This window comes from Desmodus rotundus, chromosome 8, assembly GCF_022682495.2.
Source record: "Desmodus rotundus isolate HL8 chromosome 8, HLdesRot8A.1, whole genome shotgun sequence".
Classification (NCBI taxonomy): domain Eukaryota; kingdom Metazoa; phylum Chordata; class Mammalia; order Chiroptera; family Phyllostomidae; genus Desmodus; species Desmodus rotundus.
In genome coordinates, this window is record NC_071394.1 from 134,956,937 (window position 1) to 134,977,087 (window position 20,151).

Sequence of the window (20,151 nt, forward strand, 5' to 3'; positions counted from 1 at the left end):
CAACACAGTCACCCTGCGGACCAGGGAGGTGCTGTTTTCCTAGTGTCCCGTCGGGGAGGCGTCTGGGAGGACCGGGAGGCTTTCCCTGCAGAGTGCGATGTTAGTGGTATTAGGTGAAATGACGTTTCGCTTAAAGTTCTCATGTCAGTGTGGGGACGGAGCCGAGTAGGAGTCACGGTGTAGGTTTCAGCAATTTCAACGATGCCGTTTTACTCCGAACGACTCGGATCAGTTGACTCCAGGTGTTGGGGATGCAGGGGACCGTCCCCTACGTGCTGTGCTCACTCACGTGACACATGGAGGGAGTGTCTGCCGTGGGCTGAGCACTTTCTTCACACAGTGGGTGCAGCTGGACCCGGCCAGGCGGTGGGGATCCAGTGTTCTCGAGGTGCCCGGGGCTCCCCAGCCCAAGGCCTCCGAGCCCGTGGGAGAGCAGCGTCTGGCTGCCCAGGGTCGGGAAGGGCAGCCGGGCACAGGACCTGAGGGGTTGGGTCTGGGCACGTGTGGGTCAAGCCACCATTGGGCCGAGGGTTGCGTCATCCTTGGATGGTCCCCGGGGAATCACTTTCCTCATGTTACGAACCTTCAGACTGAGCCGCTCGTGCTTGCTGTTTGGGTCGTTGGTGACGCTGTGCAAACATAAACGATGTAGTTCCCGGTGCCCCAGAGACAGGCACGGCTGGCCCTTGATCAAGGCACAGACCCCACACCATCGGCAGCCGGGTGTAACCTCTGACTCTCCAACAACTGCAGCTGCACCCCAGCGCCCACTAGGGACTGTGGGTGGCAAAGCCTGAGGAAGCTCCCGGCTCCCGGGGGAGGCAGTAGGTCAGTGTGCACAGCTCGCTCCCTGCACCCGCAGACACCCCAGCCGCAGCCAGAAGCAGCCCAGGGCTCCGGGAGGGAAACCGTGTGCGAGCCTGCGTTGTTCCAGGGTCAGCTGTGTGCACACATATGTGCGATAGACTCACACGTACGTGTGAAATGTGCTGGCGATGAGATCGCTTCAAACACCAGAAACAAGCCGGACGGCGTCTTCTCGCAGGCCCTCACCCCGTCTCTCTCGCCCTCAGCTCCAGAGGTGCCCCCTTCTGAAGTTAGCGGCGGAGGCGGAAGCCGGTCCGAGCTGGTGATAACGTGGGATGTAAGTGTTGGCCTCCCCATATCCTCCCTGGGGCCGGCTGTCCCCAAAGCTGTTGGGGCTCCCAGGGGCCAGGGCTGGGGTCCTGCCATCAGCTCACGCTCCTGAAGCTCGCTCTGTGCTAAGCACTGTTCCGACCATTTTGCGTATTTTTAATTGCATCCTTGCAACAATTTAGACAAGACACTAAGGCACAGAGTCATTAAATAATCTGCCTGCGGCCACTGGGCTGGCAAACCAAGGGGAGAGTCGGGTCCCAGCTGCTGACTGCCCGGCTGGCCCTGCGGGTCTCCACGCAGCTGCTGCACCATTGCCGGTGATGGCCACCCGCAGGAGACACACACCCCCGGATGCCAGCAGGTGGTGGCCTCCTGGCCATCCTCTCAGCTGCTGCTTTGTGTCATAATTAGGGACAGTTTTAATTAACATGTTTAAAGCCAGAAGGCACTAGCTATAACTGTCTGTATTATTTGAGGATGCTGTTGAAAAAATGCGAGTGAAGAGATCATGATGGAATGTCAGCGGGGATTTTTGACGCAATGCAAATACAGCTTTGAGTTTAATGTGTCGTCTTTCTTTCCTTGTTTCCTAGTTTTACTTTTGGGGCTTAATTATCATATCGGTGTGGGACTTAGAGGATTCTTGTGTGGCATGAGATGAGGTGATCCTCATCCTCGTCCGAGCTCAGACCGGGGCTTCAGGCCGCTCCGAAGCGCCCGCGCCCTGGGGAGGGCTCCGCAGGCCTGGCTGTGAGAGGGCACCGTGCGTCTGCCCCGGGACTTTCCTCTGTTGTTTACACGCCCCTTCCCCGCGATGCAGCTTCCTCTCCGGGCCGCCCCATACGCTGAGGACCAAGGCTGCCTGTGCTCGCCCCGAGGGGCGGTCAGGGCCGCTGACGGGCCGTGTCTCTGCTGACGGGCCGTGTCTCTCCTAACAGCCGGTCCCGGAAGAGCAGCAGAACGGCGAAGGCTTTGGGTACGTCGTCGCCTTCCGCCCGCTGGGAGCCACCAGCTGGATCCAGACTGTGGTCCCGTCCGCAGACACCCCCAGATACGTCTTCAGGAACGAGAGCATCGTGCCGTTCTCCCTGTACGAGGTCCGAGTGGGCGTCTACAACGACAAGGGGGAGGGGCCCTTCAGCCCCGTGATGACCGTGTTCTCCGCGGAGGAAGGTACGGGCACCAAGCTTGTCCGTCAGCTCTGCCCGGACCCACGGGCCTGTCCCTGAGGTGACAGGGGAAGGGGGGTTCCCTGTGACTTCAATGCCCGTGGCCAGGACCCTGACCAAGCAAAGGGCTGAGCAGGAGGGTGAGGCCAAGGCTTGGTGGAGGCCGGGCAGCCCAGGTGCAGCTTGGAGCTGTGGCCCCAGTGGGCACCAGCCCTCCGCCTGGACCCGCCCACCTGCCCTTACTACCTCCAGCGCCCAGTGTTGCCTCTCATTAGAAAACATCCCCAATGTCAGAGCTGCTGGGAGTCACAGCCCCTGCCTCACGAGAGCCACAGCCAAGGAGGCCGACTCGTCCTCCTCTGGCCTCTCCCGGCCAGGCCCCCTGCAGGGGCTGAGGGGTGTCTCGTGCACACGTGGGGGAGTGCGGGCTTGTGGACGACATCCATGAACATGCCCCAGTCGAGCCGGCTCACCGCACTGGCACTTTAACGTCACCGGGCTGTGAAACTCGCTGTCCGCTGTGTCCTCTGCGGCCTGCGGCCGTGGCTCCTAAAGACAAGGAGAGACCCCGTTTTCCTTCCCCCTTCCCCCCGAACCCTGTCTTTTTCTGCTGAGTAGAAACACAAACGTATCACAAGCAGCTTCGCAAAAGAGAGCTTTTCTGCCCACACCCAGACCCCGCTTCCGAGCGGTGCTGGGGCTTTCGGACAAGGGCAGGTGGGGGTCCGGGTCGGGTCCCAGATAAGCAGGGGGTTCGCGGCACACCGGCCCCGAGGGCACCGTGGGGAGGGACAGACACAGCCTCAACCCCTCCCACACCCCCATGTCCCTCCTCCTGTTACCCCTCCTGCTGCCCCTGAAGACTCGGTGACAGGTCCTTCAGTTCCAAGTGTCAGAACGGAGGGTGCTCCTCTGTGAAAACCCTGGTGGTCTTTTGAAAACTTCTGGGGGGTCTCGTGGAAGCGGAAGAAGAGTTAAACAGAAAGCCTCATCAAGAGCCGTCATCAGCCAAGGCCTGGGCCCCGAAACGGGCTGTCTCCCTAGCGCGCCAGGACCGGGTCAGTGGGCCCAAGCACCCCTCATCTTCCCAAACCAAGTCGCGAATTCCCAGGTGGAAAACGCAGCAGCCTGGGCTCGGACCAGGGCGCTACCTTCAAACCTATCAGCCACGGCGGCGAGCAGGGTCCGTTAATGACGGGGTGGATTCGGTGGGGAGAGAGTCTCTGCTACAGGGCTGCACTGAGCGGGGAGGGTCCCTGGGCCGGAGCCCGAGGAGCTGTCTGCTGCAGGGGGGCCCCTGACTGCGTGTGTCCTCTGTCCACCCCTCCAAAGAGCTCCCCACTCAGGTCGGGGTGCGAGTGGCCTGGGCCCGAGCAGCCACTCACTAGTGCACAGGCAACGTCTCTAGCCCTCGACCATTGTTGGGAAGTTGGAAAGCGATAAACAGTAGCTTTTGTGGGCATGGTGGTGCCCAGGCGGGAGCCAGGAGAGGATCGGTGGTGGGCGGGGAGAACAAAGGGAAGGGGAGGAAAAGTGGGGGTCCAGGATCAGCTTGAGGGGGTGCCCAGGCCACTGCGGCCTCTGAGCAGGGAGACACGCGTGGCTCCGATGCCGCCAGGTCCTCAGAAATAGACATCGGCCGGTGCCTCTGTTTGCATGTCATGGTTCATGTGTTCAAATACTTTCGCTGTCTGTTGTAGAAATTTTCCAAAGTGCTGAAATGCTGGCCAACACTCGGAACTTCGGTGGGTTTTTTAATGTGCCGCCGACATTTGAAATCGCACTTCCCCTTGTGTCCCCGAGCAGAGCCCGCAGCAGCGCCGCCACGGGTCTCAGCGGAGAGCCTGTCCGCCTCGGAGATCGAGGTGTCCTGGGGCGCTGTCCCGTGGAAGCTGAGCAGCGGCCGCTTGCTGGGCTATGAGGTGAGTCCTGGGAAAGCCCTCCAGCTGCTGCCTGGGTGTTGCCACATTCGCCTGTGTGCTTTCGACAGTGACCTCTCAGCTCAAGTCCGCCTTTTGTTGAAACTCCCCCAGCACCTTGGCCTGTATGAACATTTGTGGGTATTGCTTTTAACTCAGCAAGCTGAGTGGAAGTAACTTCAGCTGGGGTTGAAAAGAAAAAATGGCCCTAGAAAAGGAAAGGCATCTTCCACGTGGGCCCAGTATTTAGAAGGGTTGAGCCAACAGCAAGCCTGGGGTGACCTGTCGTGTTTGAGGTCACGGACACGCGTGCCTTTCCTCCACTGTCTATCTCACTGTCCTGGTGGCCTTGTCACAGGAGGGCCCTCCGCTGGGCTCAGAGTGGCCGGCCGGCGGTCTGGGACTGTTGCCCGCAAAGATGCTCTTTGGTGCAATGAGACGGAGGAGAGGACACAGGAGGTGACCAAACGTGATAAATGCCCAGGTGTCAATCAGAAACGCTCCCCTGGGTAACGAGGGTCAGTGACCTGAGGGTGGGGTGCATAACGGGACCCAGGAGGAAAGTGGGGTCAGTGTGGCGGACAAAGACCTGGCCACGGGGCTGGGGTGGGGCTGGAGGCCCCTGCAGATGGAGGTGCCCGTGGCAGGTGACCACAGACAGGACCAGGACCTGTCACACGAGACTGTCTCCTGGGCCCACGCCCAGCGGCAGCTGTGAGCTGAGCCCCGGCAACAAGAAAACTAAGAAGCAGCGTGATATCTGGAGAAGATATCTCTCGACGGTGACGCTGGAACTCACAGTTGTGACTTCACGCCCACGCACAGCCGTCTGCCCTTGTTCTCGTACATCCTGAGTGGGTGGCGGGCGACAGGCGTGTCTGCAGCACAGGACGGAGCCGAGGATGGCTGCCCCCGGGGGCCCCTTGGCCAAAGGCAGCGACCCAGGGACGGGGAAGCGGAGCTGGCTAGGTTCTGCACTGCAGTGAGCATACAGACGCTGTCATCGCAGTTGGTGAAATGCAGGGACAGGTCAAGTTCAGCTCTTCTCAAGCTCAGGTCACGAGCAAGCAGGGCGAGACGGAGCAGACAGACCGAGCAACCCTGAGGGACGGAGGGACCCGGCTGCATTCTCTCCCACACACCAGCCGTCTGCCTTTGCACTGACTCCCTTCGTGTTCAAGTTTGAGGGACTTTCTGGGCCTCGTACCACACAGGCACTGACCTGGGTGAATGTGAGTGACAGGGAAAGGATTGGCCGGCAGCGTGACACTCACCTGCATCCCATGGACCTCGGTCAGCAGATTTACCTGAATTTCCTGCTAAAGCTGAGCTCCAGAACCCTCCTGGACCTGCCGATCCCAGACACCTGGGAATGGGTCTCACTCACGGACACTTTAGGACGTACGCGTGGGGATGTCCTCCTGCATGTTAATCACGGGACACTGGCTGTGAGCTCTCTGGAGTTAGGGAGCAGGAGCTGAGGAAGGACGGACCAGCGATCACACCGCAGAGCTGCTGGGTCAGCTCACAGGGGGCCCCAGAGCCTGGGCGTGGGAACCCCTCCAGTCCCGAGCACCGCAGATGGTGGCAGCCGGGGCGGCTCCCCAAGAGTGGGGGAACGGCTTTGCCAGGACAGGTGGGGGAGGGGGAACGCCAGGGAGCACACCTGTAACAGAGTGTGGCCCTGAGGTCACACCTGTGCCACATCCGATTCTGCCACTCTGTTTCAAAGTCGTTACAATGAAGATGATAACAGTAAACTACCTAACTCATAGCCATTGTTGAGCAGCCTGAAGAGACTCGGGGACCTCCCCGCTTCTGTTTTGAATTTGGGGCCTCAGGGTGGATTTCCCTGGCAGAGAATCTGACACCCCGTGAAGTCACATGGAAACAGCAGGACCCGAGTGTGTGACTCCTGCACTGCCCTTGGTGGGAGGCGGGTGGGGAGGGGGTAGGGGGAGGGTGCACTTCCCGAGGAGTGAGTCCTGGTTGCAGCCTCGCAGCCTGCGCCTGCTACTGAGCAGCAAGGCGGCCATCCACAGGGGCCCATCCCAGTCCCAGAGGAACAGCTGGTGCATTTTTCTACCCGGGGCTCTCGGAAGGGTGAAGAGAGTGAAGACAGGCTCAGACAAAGAGGTCCTAATTGGGGACGTCATCAGAAATGCTCTCTATAATTACACTGAGGAAAACATCGGTATTCCCCCAGTGCCAGTCATGATGTAAACCCCAACCTGGGAAATTGACGGCTCCGCAGGGCACGAAGCTCCCAGCGGTGGGCTGGCTGCCTGGGCGCCGTTCCTCCCACGTGGCTCTGACCCTGCCGGCCCCTCTGTGAGGGCTGTGCACGGGCCAGCTCCCCTGACGGGACCAAGTCATCTCTGAAGAGCTCATCTCCTGGGGCTGTGGGGCTGTCCCGGCCGAGCTGGAGCGCTCCTGTGCCTGTGGGCAGAGGGACCCTGTGCCAGGGACAAAGGGAAGGCCGAGCTTTGAGCTCACGGTGGGGGGAGGAGGTAGGGACACTGGGGATCCACAGGCAGCATCCTGAAACTCGTTCTGCATCTGGAAGGAGCAGAACTTGCGAGCCTGACCTTGGTAAGTGATTGAAACAGAAGTCTGGACTTAGCAAATAGTACAGAGGAGTGTGTTTTCCAGCACCTAGTCGGTTTTTAAAAACGCTTGGCAGGGAATGTAACCAAAAAAGCATGAGGGCTACCAGACTGAGACTCCGCAGCTGCCCCCACCCGCCGCCTGCTCTCCACAGCCGGGCAGCATGTGCTTGCTTCCCAACATTTTAGCTGGAACGGGAAGGAGATGTCAAATATTGGAGGAGGTGTTTGAGAATACGAAAATTCTACTGGGAAGGGGAGACACACACGTTGAGTCTAATTCCCTGCTGTCAGGCGAAGGGTTAACTTCACTCTGGACCCAGCAAAAGAACAGAAGAGAGTGGGAGAGCCCCCCTCCCCCACCCCCAGACACATTTGCAGAAACAGGGAGCAGGCAGGAGCCTGTGAGCCAGGCAGCCCCAGCTAAGCTGTGTCCCTATTGGGCAGAGAGGTTCCTGCCAGACCCCAGCTCAGCTTGGAGGGCCGGACACCCAGCCCCACCCCCACCTCCTGCTTCCATTCCCAAATCCTCCAGAGAGGTCAGAAGGCACGGGGCCCAGGCCCTGGCCCTCCCAGGCCTGAGACCCTAGTGAAGAGGAAGAAGAGAAGACCCGACATCTGGAATTCTCTTCTGAAACACTGCCGAAGGCATTCTGCCTGCCTGGTGTTTATTTAAATGTGTTTGGTCTAGCAGCTCAATTGAAATACTTGTCTCTGAAAATCTGTGAGTATCAACGGAATTATTTGTCCATTAAAATAGCAGTTTAGACTTCATACCTGTACTTCAGTGGCTAAAAATGGTGCCGTTTTTCAATACATTATTTTTATAAACTGCATTTCATTTTAGGTTTAAATTAAGTGCAGTCTCAGATGCAGTGATATTAAGGACTCTTCCAAGGGGCCGTTAGTTTTCGGAATGACCAAATTACTTGCAGAAACAGCGATCGCATTTTAAATCCTGACGTCCTCGAGTTCGTTTCTGTTCTCTTACCCACATAAAGATGCACTGGCCTGCAGAGTGGTTTTATGATCCTGAAGAAGAAAATCCTGTCAGCGAGAAAGTGGAGTTCCGGTGTGCCGCACACCCGCTGTGTCTGTCTGAGTGTGTCAGCCCCCCACCCCGCACCTGCGGCCCCTTCCCAAGGTGTCAGGCCCTGTGGTCCACCGGGCTCTGAGAATGTACATGGGAAATTCCATAAATCACACCCCGGAGGTTTTGGTTGGTAAGCCGTCCGAGGAGCCTGAGGTGGTGGTTCGTCTCTCCTGTGTCTAGTTTGGAAACCAGCTCTGTCACAGGTGTGTGTGTGTGTACAGGAAGAAACAGTATAATTTAGGGGTTGGTCCACCGGGCACCCAGGAACGTGCCCCTGTGGGGAAGGGAGTCTGCGGCCCCTAGCGGGACGAATGGCGGGAAGCTGTTGTGCTCTGCGCCGCCCGATTCCCCAGCACCAGCGGGGCCACCTGCCTAATTCAGCGCAGTTCTGACGCTGCGTCCATGGAAGGAACACGCAGCATGAGAATCCCTGGGTTTCTTCGTTTCTGGAAAATTCTCAGGTGTTTTCTCCCCGTTGCCTTTTCCCGGATCCCTCCTTCTGGAACTCTGGGTAGAACACTCACAGTAGCCTCAGTGCCTCTTACCTGTGTTTCCACAGCATTTATGTCTTCCTCCACGTTCTGGGTTCTTTAATTACCTCCTAGTCTTCAGCTGAGTCCCATCACGGATTTTAGTTTTTAATACTGAGTTGGGTCTCCCCTTTGGGGAACTTGCCCGCGGTGCAGAGACTCCTCTGAGGGTCCGCTGCTGATGGGTGCGCGCCAGCCGGCCCCCTGCTGCCTTCCTGGTCCGAGGGCGCCTGCGCACTGCCATCTGCCTCGGCCGCCTTCCGTGGACGGTGCCTTCGTGTCTGGCACCTGCGTGTCCGGCAGTGCCACGCTAACTCTCGTCTCACACCTCCCTCTGCTTGGGGGCTCGGCAGCTCCGGTCGCCCACCCTGTGCCTTAAAGCCCCAGTGAGTGGGGGTCCCCTTCTCTTCTCTCCAAGCACAACAGAGAGGACGGACGGGTCTTTGTCTTCGGTCACTCCTGACTTCTCCTTCTTTGTGTACAAACAGTACCTAGCCTTATAGAAATATTTCTGGGAAGAATTTCTCAGAAGTTGGGGATATTAATGTCACCGCTTATTCTCTCTCTCCTAGCTTAATGCGTGCTCATGCGGTCTTTAAAGGAAAGCCACTTAAGGTTCTGTACTCAGTTTTAACCAATATCGTGTTCAGGGTGGCGGCGTTTTCTCCCTGTTGAAACATTTCTTTCTACTTGACGTGAGAACGGACACCTGAAATCACGTCCGGCTCTGCGCAGCAATCGGCCGCCAGAACCTCCAGCTCCTCCCCGGGACGGACGCATCAGAGGGCTTCCGCACGCACGAGGCCTCCTGTGTCTCCTCTTTCTGTCCCCTACGGAACAGTGTTCGGGGGCTTCTGATGAGGTGATTTCACACATAAAGGGGGTGCCCCTGGGTCAGAGGCCGGCAGGGGACCAGAGTGAGTGGCCGGACAACCCTGGCTGTGTCACATTGCCCCCCTCCATTGTCCTCGCTGTCCCCCGCCCCTGCTGTACCCGAGGGTCATCGGAGCCCACCGCTGCGTGGCTCTCCTCCCAGTCCGTGCTGCATCTCAGGCCCTTCAGGCCCCTGCGGCACCTGATTGCGATTAGGGATCACGTGTTGTTCTTCACTGACAACTGGGCGGCACCTCCAGGGAGGGAAGCGCTGCCTCGTCATCCTGGCCCTGAGCCAACCCTCCTCACCGACCTCGCTCACCGTGGGCGCAGCCAGAACCAGCCCAAGCCCCAGCCCCAGCCCCACCCACTGTGAGCTCGGCCGCGGCTTCAGAGCCAACACTGTGGCGTGTCGCTCTCGTAGGGATGTGGTTTTCTCCCGTAATGGCACCTGGGGTGTGTCATTTTTGTGCTTTTTGGTTAAAATGTCAAGTTGCAGTGCCAACCCGGTGCTTTAAAGCTGTAGAAACGACGCGTTCGACTTCACCTCAGTCGTTTGGGTTCACGTCCTTCTTACAGAAACTGATCACCCCTTCCCAGGGAGGTGCCGACATGCGGTGTGTACAGCTGCACGCGCAGACACGCATGTACAAACATGTATGTACACACACACACGTGCAATACATACACACACAGAGGGTAAATGCTGGGCCGGTGTGACATTAGTGTGCTGATTTGGGATCATTGCTGAAAGCCCCGGATTTGTACGTGGCTACCGATGGTCTTCCCGAGTGAATCGGTAGTCGTTCACTTAAACAAAGCAGTGACCTCTAGCGTGTTTTCCCAGTGGACTGAACCCTGTCACCCTACACAGCCCGCAACCGCGTTTTGTTCAGCCCACACTGTCCGTGAGAAATGGAGCCAACTCTGAGTTTGGGGCATTTCACCCTACAATCAGGGTTTTGGCTTTCTTTAAAAAAACAAAAAAGGAAACCACCCTTACCCAGCCCCCCACCCCAGTGGACCGGAGCCACACGGAGGCCGCTCTCGCCTCGCTCTCGCCGCACAAACCGTCGGACCCCTAGCCGAGCCCGCAGGACCCACGGAAAATTTGGAGGTGGCGAGGGAGCGTGTGTTTCGTCGTGTCCGTTCCTTATTTCTTTTCTCGTCAAACTCTCGTCAACTTACCTTCATCGCTGCGCTCGATGTGCGTCCCCTTCGCATGGAGTCCCAGGTCGTTTCGCACGGCGCAGAAGAATGAAGTCCAGCAGGCACTTTACCATCGGCTCCCACTGCACCGCGGCCTGCCGCCTTCCTCCGCAGCAGCTCTGTGGACATGTGGCCGTCACCGTAGCGCAGTCACTGGCAGCTGGCTCTGTGATGGTCTTCTGTCCCCCAGTCACTTTCCTCCGAGAAGGACAGTCCCCCGTCAGGGAAGCTGCAGCATAGCGTCCAGCGTTCCGGAGTTGGGCTCGGTCCCGGTGGACGGGGCAGGGGCCCCTCACTCCGTGGAATGGGCGGTTTCTCCTTCCTGTCCCCTGCGTTAATTCTCGCCTCTCATGGTATTTAGTGCGTCCTCTCTTTGAACTTTCCTGGTTTATCTGGGCACTTGTTGTCTGTCTCTTCGCCACCCTTTCCGTTAACCCCATGGCCCAGAGCCCGAGGCGGCGCAGCACACAGTAGGCGCCTTGTGAGTACTGGTTCAGTCGAGGAGGAAAGGCAGTGCGCCCACAGTGCCCCCCACGGTGGAGCTCCGCGGGCCTGAAGGCGGCTCTGCCCTGCTCTGCCCTCAGGTGCGGTACTGGAGCAGCGGAGAGGAGGGCCCGCCACGCAGAGTGACAGTGGCGGCCGGCAAGACGTCGGCCAGGCTCCACGGCCTGCGGAGCCACCGGGCCTACCACGCCGCCGTCAGGGCCTACAACAGCGCGGGCGCCGGGCCCTTCAGCGCCACCGTCAACGCCACCACCAGGAAGATGCGTACGTAGCGTCTGGTGGTTGCGGGGGCAGGAGTGTGTGTCTGGGACAGACGGGCCACGGCAGCCAGCCCTGCGCCACCCCTGTAGTCACGAGCCACATGTGTTCCCCTGACGTCCCAGGTCCTCAGGCGACCTTTTGAAAGTGCACCCCCGACCCACTGAGTCACTTTATTCTCCTGTGTATCCGCTCCAGGGAGGTGCCCCTGCCCCCGAGTTAACCTCTCACTTCCTCTCCCAGCCCCCAGCCAGCCGCCCGGCAACGTGGTCTGGAACGCCACGGACACGAAGGTGCTCCTGCACTGGGAGCAGGTGCGCGCGGCGGAGAACGAGTCAGAGGTGACGGGGTACAAGGTGAGTGGCGTGTCGGCTGTGATTCCTTTTCCAGCTTCCGGGCAGCCGGCCGGGTTCTCTCCCCGTGGGCGACCTGGCTGCTTCCTGTACCGGAATCTTGTCGTGCCGGGTCAACCCGTTTAGTAAAAGGGCACGTCCCCAAAACGTCTGATTCCTTAAATGCAGTTAAAGGGAAATAAGTCTGCTCACGAGCAGATTTTGGACACAATGTCTGTGGGCTGTTTATGTTCGTTGACTGCATCCGATCCTGCCTCTGTGCAGTGCTAAGAACAGTGCTGGTTCTCTGTGATCACTCAGTCCGGCGTCCTCCATCCGGGCGGTGGGGCCGGTCCCGCCCAGCACCCCGCCTGGCTGGCCCGGGCCCTCCACGGTGACCTTCCCTCTGCCCAGCCTCGGGGCTTGAGGGCCGATGACCCTGCCACGTGCCAGCCTCTCTGGACGGAGCTGTGACAACGTGAATAAGGTCACGGCAGCAGGTCCATGAGAACACGAGAGCCGGCCTGTAGCGAACACGCGTGTCCCCGCATGCAGGTTTTCTACAGGACGAGCGGCCAGGACAGCGTGCAGGTGCTGAGCACGAACAGGACCTCGGCCGAGCTGCGGCTGCCCGTGGAGGACGGGGGCTACATCATCCACGTGCGGGCCACGACGGACGGAGGGGACGGCGCCAGCAGCGAGCCCGTCAGGGTCCCACGGATAACCAGTAAGCTCACGGGGCACCTCCGCATCCGCAGCTCCCAGTCGTGGCCCCGAGGAGGCGTCAGGGCGTCTGTCCACACTACCTGCCCCCCACGTGTTTGTGGGGGCACCGAGGAGGTTTTGGGGGGTGAGGCAGGAGGTACTTTTACGAGTTGTGCAAAATTAGGAGATACATAAAAGCCAGCAGACAGAAAATGTAGCAAGTACTTAGCAAAACTGTGAATTTGCATTTTTTCCACCTTCTGAGCCTAGATTTGCCTTTGGGTTGCATGTAGAAGCAGAATTCTTTGAGGGCAGCATTGAACACACACACTTTTTAAGATTTGTAATGTTCATGTTATTTGCTTTCTAGAAATGATAGTTAACATTTTACCAATTCTTTAAAAAAGTAGAAAAAAATAAATTATCAAGGTCATAAGCCACTTGGCCACACCAAAAACACCTAAAAAAATATTCTTCGAATCCCATTGCATAACAATAAAAAAAAAAAAAAAAAAAATTCTTCATTTCTGTTTTCAAATGAGGTTCACGCTAACTTTTCCTTTACAAATTCAAATGCAACCTGTTTTATCCTCGAAATCCACTTTCTGACGGCAAAGTGGGTGGGTTTGGAAAGTGGGTAGGGAAACAGGCTTGGTTTGTATTTTATCAGTGACAATGACAGAACAAAATTTATTTTTTCTTCTAATCTGGAGTTTTCAGGCCTCAGGCTGAGTACAGTTGACCCTTGACCCGCACAGGTTTGACCCTTGACTCGCTCGGGTTCACCTGTGTGCAGATTTTTTCTGCCTTCCGGCAGCAGAGTCCCAGAAGGGCACTTCTGTGGGAGCTGGACCAGGAATCAGCTGATGCCGAGGATGACGGTTTTAAAATGAAACAGGCGTGCTGTCTTGTGCCGGGAGCACCACAAGGGACAGAGTTAACATTTCAGGGTGGCCCCGGGACTGTTGGATGGAACGGGCTCCAGGCCTTGGAGGGGCGGGCCCTCCTCATGCTGGAGCGCGGTGGACTCTGGAGCCGCTGTGTCCCGTGTTACCCGCATCCACTCAGACGTCCTCTGAGGAAATGGGCCGTCCTTGCCTTGTTTCAAAGATGATGTTTTATTAATTCTGCATAATCGTTACCTAAAAATGTATACAGTAGAAACAGATCTTTCAAATTCCTATCCAGTGAAGCTTTCTTTAATTAAAGCCTTGATTCAAAATCCTTAAGTTGTTTTTTCAGCTTAAAGTTAAATAACGTAGGTGAACGAAGCCTAGAACTGTTTATGAAAACTCCCCCGGTGTTTTCCTGGGTACCCTTGGCAACCAGCACTGGCAGGGGGGGCCGATCCCACGTGCGGCCCCAGGGGAGCCTCTGGCCGTGGCCCGGGTTTGGGAGGAAAGTGTTGCTTCTGCCCACTCTCGGATGCCGGCGTGACCCTCACTAATGAGCCGTTTCTCGTCCTTGACAGATTCGGATGCGAGGGGGTCCACGTCAGCCCTGCTGAACGCCCACCCCGTGTCCAGCTGCCTACCGCTGGCCCTGCTCTCCACTGTTCGTGCTCTGTGGTGACGGCAACTATTTCTGACTATGTGCCGGGAAGTTAATTGGTTACAAAAAAAGTGCTTTCATGAAATGCAGTGATTATGCATGTTGTTTTCCAACTCTGTATTTTTAACTTTCTACGTAGGTATGATACGAATATAACTTAAAATGCATCCTTTTGGGGGACTCTGAAATGCCTTAATACTTGATATAAACCAAAGGACTTTCCATGTTACGAACGTCAGGCTTTTGACACGGATGATCTTAAGCTATCGTTTCGAGCACTGCCTGGGGGTGAAGGGCCCCGCACAAACACGCACATTCCTGTTTTTATTGACGCAGAAACGCCCGTGTGATCCCCGGGTGGTGGTCCTGCCGTACAGCGTTGTTTGGAAGGCCCACTCAGGGTCACGTGGTAAGGGTCACAGCTGCGTTAGAAGCCCCTGTTGGGAACAGTGTACACGCGATTCACAGAAGGGCTGGGTCCCCCGGCCCTCGAGGTCGCGGACGCTGTGGGTCCCGGTGTCTTCTGGCCCGGCTGGGATTCAGCCCAGGTCTCTCTCTCTGCCCCTCCGTCCACGTGGAGAGGGCCACGTGGCCTGCTCACCTGCGCCTGCCCGGGAGCTCCCCGTAACCATGAGGAAGGAAACGGGCGTGGGCCGGGCTGACCCTCGCACCGGGCCTGTGCGGACGTTTGTGTGACGAGACCCCTGTCAGGCCAGGGGACTAGGCGTCTTTATAAAGCATGCATTCCATTCCGGGGAGTGCTTTTTTTTGATTCGATGATATGATATTGAAACAATCCCACCCTATCCTTTCTCAAAAATAAGGAAAAATGATAAAAATGAATTGTTTCCTTCACACCTGTGGAGAAGCTTTCAGGTGTTATGAACACACGGTGGAGAAAATAAGGAAGGACCCAAATCTCAACCCAAACATTAGTCAAAATTCCCACAATTTTTCATTTCCCATTTCTGATTCCATTAAGAGATCCTGTCTTTTTTGGATGACAGAGATGGTTTCTTAATGAAATCTAGCCGGCCCCCCGCGCGAGTCTGCAGGCGTTTTCATTCCGATTAAGTTTGTAACAGAACCAGACAACGCGGCCGGCCTCCATGTGAGTGGCCGGGCCTGCCACTCGTGGTTCCCGAAGGGTCCCCACGACGGCTCCACAGCAACACGGAGGGAATCCATGGACACAGCAGGTTGCACTAGACGTTACAAAATCAATTTTTTTACGTCTTTTTTACCAACATCGCATTGTGCAGAAACTCGTTCTCTGCAAAATTATCAGCGTTTGGAGCCAACAGTTCAGGCATCCAGAAGAATAGAGCGTCACTTTTCATTTAGAGATTACATTTACGATGAAGTCGTTACATGCAAAGGAGAACAGTGTTTATAGCTTTCTCTGCAAGGTCTGTATATACTGTACATAGCCAGGAACATCGGACCATCGCTGCTTCCGGTCGGACGAGGGCAAACGCTTTCTGCAGCACCCGCATTTCACGCTCCCTGTGGAGATGGGGTGCACCTCCTCACCACTATTTCCGACGTGTCCCTGGGCTCGTCACCTCCGGCGCGACGCTCTGTGTCACGGCACCTCCGGCAGTTTATCTCCATGAGATTCGTTCTTTGTTTCATATTGAAAAGTATAAAAAGTATCTTTAAATTCCTGTGTGTGTATCCTATGGTTATCTGTATGTACTATTTTCTATTATTCTAATAAAATTTCTAGCAATCCACTGCCCGTGCCTGGTGGACTGTGGCACAGTAAAAACGAACATCGACAGGGGAACTAGGAGGAATAACTGTGGTTTTCAGCCGACAGTTAGTCTTTCCGTAGTTCACAGGATATTTTCATAATTGCCTGGGGCCCTGGCCGGGTGGGACAGTTGGTTAGAGCATCCTCCCCATACGCCAAGGTTGTGGGTTTGAGCCCCCGTCGGGCACATACGAGAAGCAACCAGTACGTGTATATGTGGAACAATGAATCGGTGGTTCTCTCTCTAAAAGTCAATGAATAAAAGTGTTTAGAAAAGTACTTGTACACCCTACTGATGGAGTGAAACCAGCGTTTGAGGCAGGGCCCTCTGTCCTGACCGGGGGAGTCGGGGGGCGAAGCAGGAGGCTCACCTCACAGGATCCTGGCTTGTCCTGACCTGGTGTGCTTGGCAGCAGCCACGTCCACGGCTCTGACAAGTATGACGATGAACATCCGTTGGTCCCGTCCTCCTCCGTAGACTTCCTCACTGGTGTCAGAGTTGGAGCCTTGCTTTTAAACAATCCTCATGGCATATGAGATTCTAAGTATTTGGAAAACGCACTAGAGAGAGATCAGTGTCTCATTAGTCAAGGGCTGTAAATGTCCCTGTCGAGGTCGGGAGAGTTAGAGCTGAAACAATAACCATTTTCTTACATGAAAATTCACAGGCGTATTTCAAGGCAGGAGAATCAAGTGGGAAAAGCATGTGTAGCACGGGGCACACGGGTGTGCCTGTGTGTGCACACGTGGGTGTGATTTGAACTTAAGCACCGCTGCACGGGGGGTGCCAGTTGCCCTGACGAGGGTGAGGACCTGGGGCGGCAGATGCAAGCTGCTCCATGGGACCGGTCCCAGCACCCCCTCGGCTGAAGCCAGTGCGGTTCACGGGGAGGGTCAGCTCGGCTCGGGCCCCATGGCCACGGCCCAGACACCACCTTCACCGTCGTGCTCAGGGGTCCCGCTCCAGCTCTGCTACCCATCGGGGCTCGGTCCCACCTGCAGAAGGGGCCATGGGAGGGGTGTTCTCGCTGTGGTCGGGACACTGGGTGAACACTCAGCTCTCTGTGCGGGAGGGTCCACCGGCACACTGAGGATGTCGGTGATGCCCTCGGAAGAGGCTGGAGGGGTGTGGGTGCCTGGGGCCGTTATCCTGTTCTTGAACATTCTTCAATTACAGTCGACTTTCAGTATTATCGCGTGTTAGTTTCAGGCGGGCAGCACAGTGGGAAGACGGTGTCCCCTGATGTTTCTGGCACCCGCCTGGCCCCACACACGGTTATCACAACACTGCCGACTGTGCTGGATGCCACGTCCCCGTGCCTGTTCTGTAGCCACCACTCTGTCCTCGGCCCCTGCACCTCTCTCTCCTGGTGGTCTTCCCATCGGAGCAAACGCACGGCAGTGGGAGACAACATTTAAGGCGGCTTTGGTTCATTATGTTTAGGGTTCTCCTGGCACGCACGCTGGTTCCAGGTTATTTTATTTTTCCCGAGGGATTCAGTGTTGGTAAGGTTAAATATTGTGTGTGCCGGGCTCTGAGGTCAGCCCTTCATCTCTGTTGCATCCAGCTTCACAAGCCCATTTCACAGGTGAGCAAGCCGGGGCTCAGGAGGGGAGAGTACGTTGCACAAGCCCTCGGGGCACAGGGACTCGAGCCGGCCCTGTGGCTGTGGCTGTGGCTGCGGCTGCAGCGGGACCAGTCTCATCGGCCCGTCTCAAGGTCAGATCCTCGGGTTTAGAGACTTTGCCCACCCCCAGCGCAGGGGGTGGGGTGCGTTCCATCCTGGTCATCGATCATCATTCCCATCAGGGACCCGAACCTGGGGGGCCTCCCTTGGGCTTTTAGAAATGTCGACATTCCCCATTTCTTGCATGGAACGCTGCCCAAGCTTAAACAGACTCAGCTTCAGAATTCTCTAAGTGAAGACTAGAAAAAATGTTTGTTGTGAAAATATTTTCTAGGTTTTATGTTTGATTTTCACTGTTCACTTTCTTTACATTTTTTGAAGATAATTTGTGTTGACTTCTAATCACTTTATCATTTTCAACAGAAACATAACAGTATAATTCAGTAAAATAAACTGCAAAATGATTAGGATGTTCCAAGTTGGTTTTTTTCCCCAACTAAAACCCCTCTGCATTGTATAGTCGTGTAATTCCATCTTTTCTACATTGAAAGTCAACCTTAGGTGGGATCATGTTATTCTGAATACGTTGCCCTTTTTAAAAATGAACATTGGAGTTAAGAACAATCTGACAATGGACAGGGGGGAGTGGGGAGGGGACAGTGGGGAGAGGGGATGACAGGAACTACTATAAAGGACACATGGACAAAAGGGGGAGGGTAGAGGTGGGGGAGGGAGGGGGGTTTGGCTGAGGTGGGGTGGAGGGATGGGGAGAAAAGGCATACAACTGTAATTGAATAACAAAACTTTTTTAAAAAATGAACATTGAACCCATGTGTATTTCACTGTGGGTCCACCTCTGTAACACCCCCCGCGGTGGCCATGACAAAACTGGCAACTGGTGAGTTGTCCCATTCCTCTGGAAGAGAGAAGTCAAGAGGTGGTTGGGATGTGGCTCATGGACATCGTTAGCTGTGTTTGCTTGAACCCTGTGCCCTAACTTGGCCCGTCTGGCCCTGCCTGGAGGTGATAGTGAGCTCTTGACCTTGCACCCGGGGGGATGCGGATGCGCGTGCGAAAGGGTGTTCTTGCCGGTCCTCACCCTCGGCTGTGGGCTTGCTCTGCCCTCTGACGCTGCCTGGTGGTCCTCCCGGGGGGGCCAAAGGTCTGTCTAGTTTTCCATAAAATAAAAGGCCCACTTCTCATTTTCACCAATAACTGTTGATTTGGATATTTGGAGTGGTAGAATGTTGATTATTCTCAATTACTGTCTCTATTTGATCTCTATCAACTTCGCCTGGCCCACCCGACCGTGGAGCACCGTCCAGCGAGAAACCTCCAGCACAGAACCTCACAAACCACTTTTGACACATTCGATCAGTCACAGCACCTTCTCCATTCACGACACAAATATTTTTTGTTTCGGTTGCATTTTCACCTTTCTTGAAATAACAAAGTATAATATGCCAAAACTGTTGCTTATTTTCCTCCACCTTTAATATTACAATGGCTACACAAAAATTCTCCAATTTCTTTTTTTCTTTGTAAATTAATTTAAAATTTTATTTTTTAATTTTATATATTTGCCGTATTTTTATTGTTATTCAATTACAGCTGTCAATGTTACTTTTTAAATGCACAACTGGTAGGAATCTGTCACAACACAAGCTGACAAAACTGTTTGGAATGAAGGGAAAGACGGCTGAGCACTACTGGAGCCGTGGAACGGAAAAGACATCACGGGCTTTTTCCCCAGCCCAGCACCTCGGTCGTCCCTTGTGCTGCAGGGCGGAGAAAGACTCAGAACCCGTGTCCTGGGACGTCACCTGGGAAACGCAAAAAAAGGGCCACACGAGGAGAGTGGCCAGTGAGTAGCTGTGTTCTGTCACCGGACAGTAGAATATAATGGGCGCACAGCTCGTGCTGAATGTGTATCTTGACTGGCTAAGGAGGACATGGGGCTTCACCAGCCTCTTGACATGAACGGCCCCTCTGAGGCTGCACATCACGGTCACCCATTGAAATGCCCTCGGGGACCCCGGCTCCGGCCCAGGGAGCATCCTCAGCCTGCACGGCTCAGCTCTGCCCGCTCAGTGCTTGTTTGTTGAATTGACTCAGTGAGTCTGTGACCACTTGGTCCTGGCCTGTCCGGTGTAGACTGTGCCGTGGGCAACACGATGTGGAGGCAGGAGAGTGAGAGGGACTGTGCAATTGCAGCCACTGTCAGTGGTAGGTCACCTGACCTGGGCACACCGAGCCGTTGGGAACGAGGTCGTGTAGGCAGCTGGTACAAGCACCGCTCCCAGCCTGTGTTCCGGACAGAATCCCAGCCCGGTCCCAAAGTGCCCACGTGACCTTGGACCAGCAGGTAGCTCCGCTGAGACACAACGCTTGTCTCTAAAATGCCACCGAGGGAGGGCCTCGGTGAGGACGTGATAACAGGAGCTCCTCACACAAACGTTTTTTCAGAGTTTCTCACGTGGATGCTCAGCAGCGGAGTCCAACAACTTCATAACGTTTCCGTTGTTGTTATTGGGTTTTAAATGCTGGCTCGTTCGTCAAGAGTTACTTGTCAAACACACACAAAAACACACGTATTCGAAGGGTAACTCGGTAATTCCCCCACCCGCAGACTCTGGTCTCTCGGGGAGCTAAGGTGCAGGCAGCGAAGCAGGAGACGGGGCCACGGGGCTTGCTGGAGGGCCAGACGGTGAGTTTGGGCGCACGCCGCAGCGCCGGGAGGTAAAACAGTGTCTGCACAGCTTCAGGCTCAGTTCTGCACACGGTGACGAGTGTCTCTCCGGGCCGTGTGACTCCCTCCGAACAGGACAGGCCTGGCAAACAGCCGATGTGGCCCCACCTCCAGGCCAGGAAGTCACTG

The 20,151-nt window shown here is 55.9% G+C and overlaps 1 protein-coding gene across 1 annotated transcript in view; it reads left to right on the forward strand.

Moving 5' to 3' along the window:
* The window catches only part of CNTN3 (contactin 3), a 126,881-nt gene extending 111,346 nt beyond the window's left edge, over positions 1 to 15,535 (forward strand). The window contains exons 17-23 of the mRNA XM_053929776.1: positions 1,074 to 1,144; positions 2,079 to 2,313; positions 4,116 to 4,231; positions 11,124 to 11,307; positions 11,545 to 11,657; positions 12,189 to 12,360; positions 13,810 to 15,535. Of these exons, the coding sequence (XP_053785751.1) occupies positions 1,074 to 1,144; positions 2,079 to 2,313; positions 4,116 to 4,231; positions 11,124 to 11,307; positions 11,545 to 11,657; positions 12,189 to 12,360; positions 13,810 to 13,910 (992 nt within the window). The 3' untranslated portion in view covers positions 13,911 to 15,535. The remainder of the gene's footprint in view (positions 1 to 1,073; positions 1,145 to 2,078; positions 2,314 to 4,115; positions 4,232 to 11,123; positions 11,308 to 11,544; positions 11,658 to 12,188; positions 12,361 to 13,809) is intronic.
* Positions 15,536 to 20,151: the final 4,616 nt, after the last annotated feature.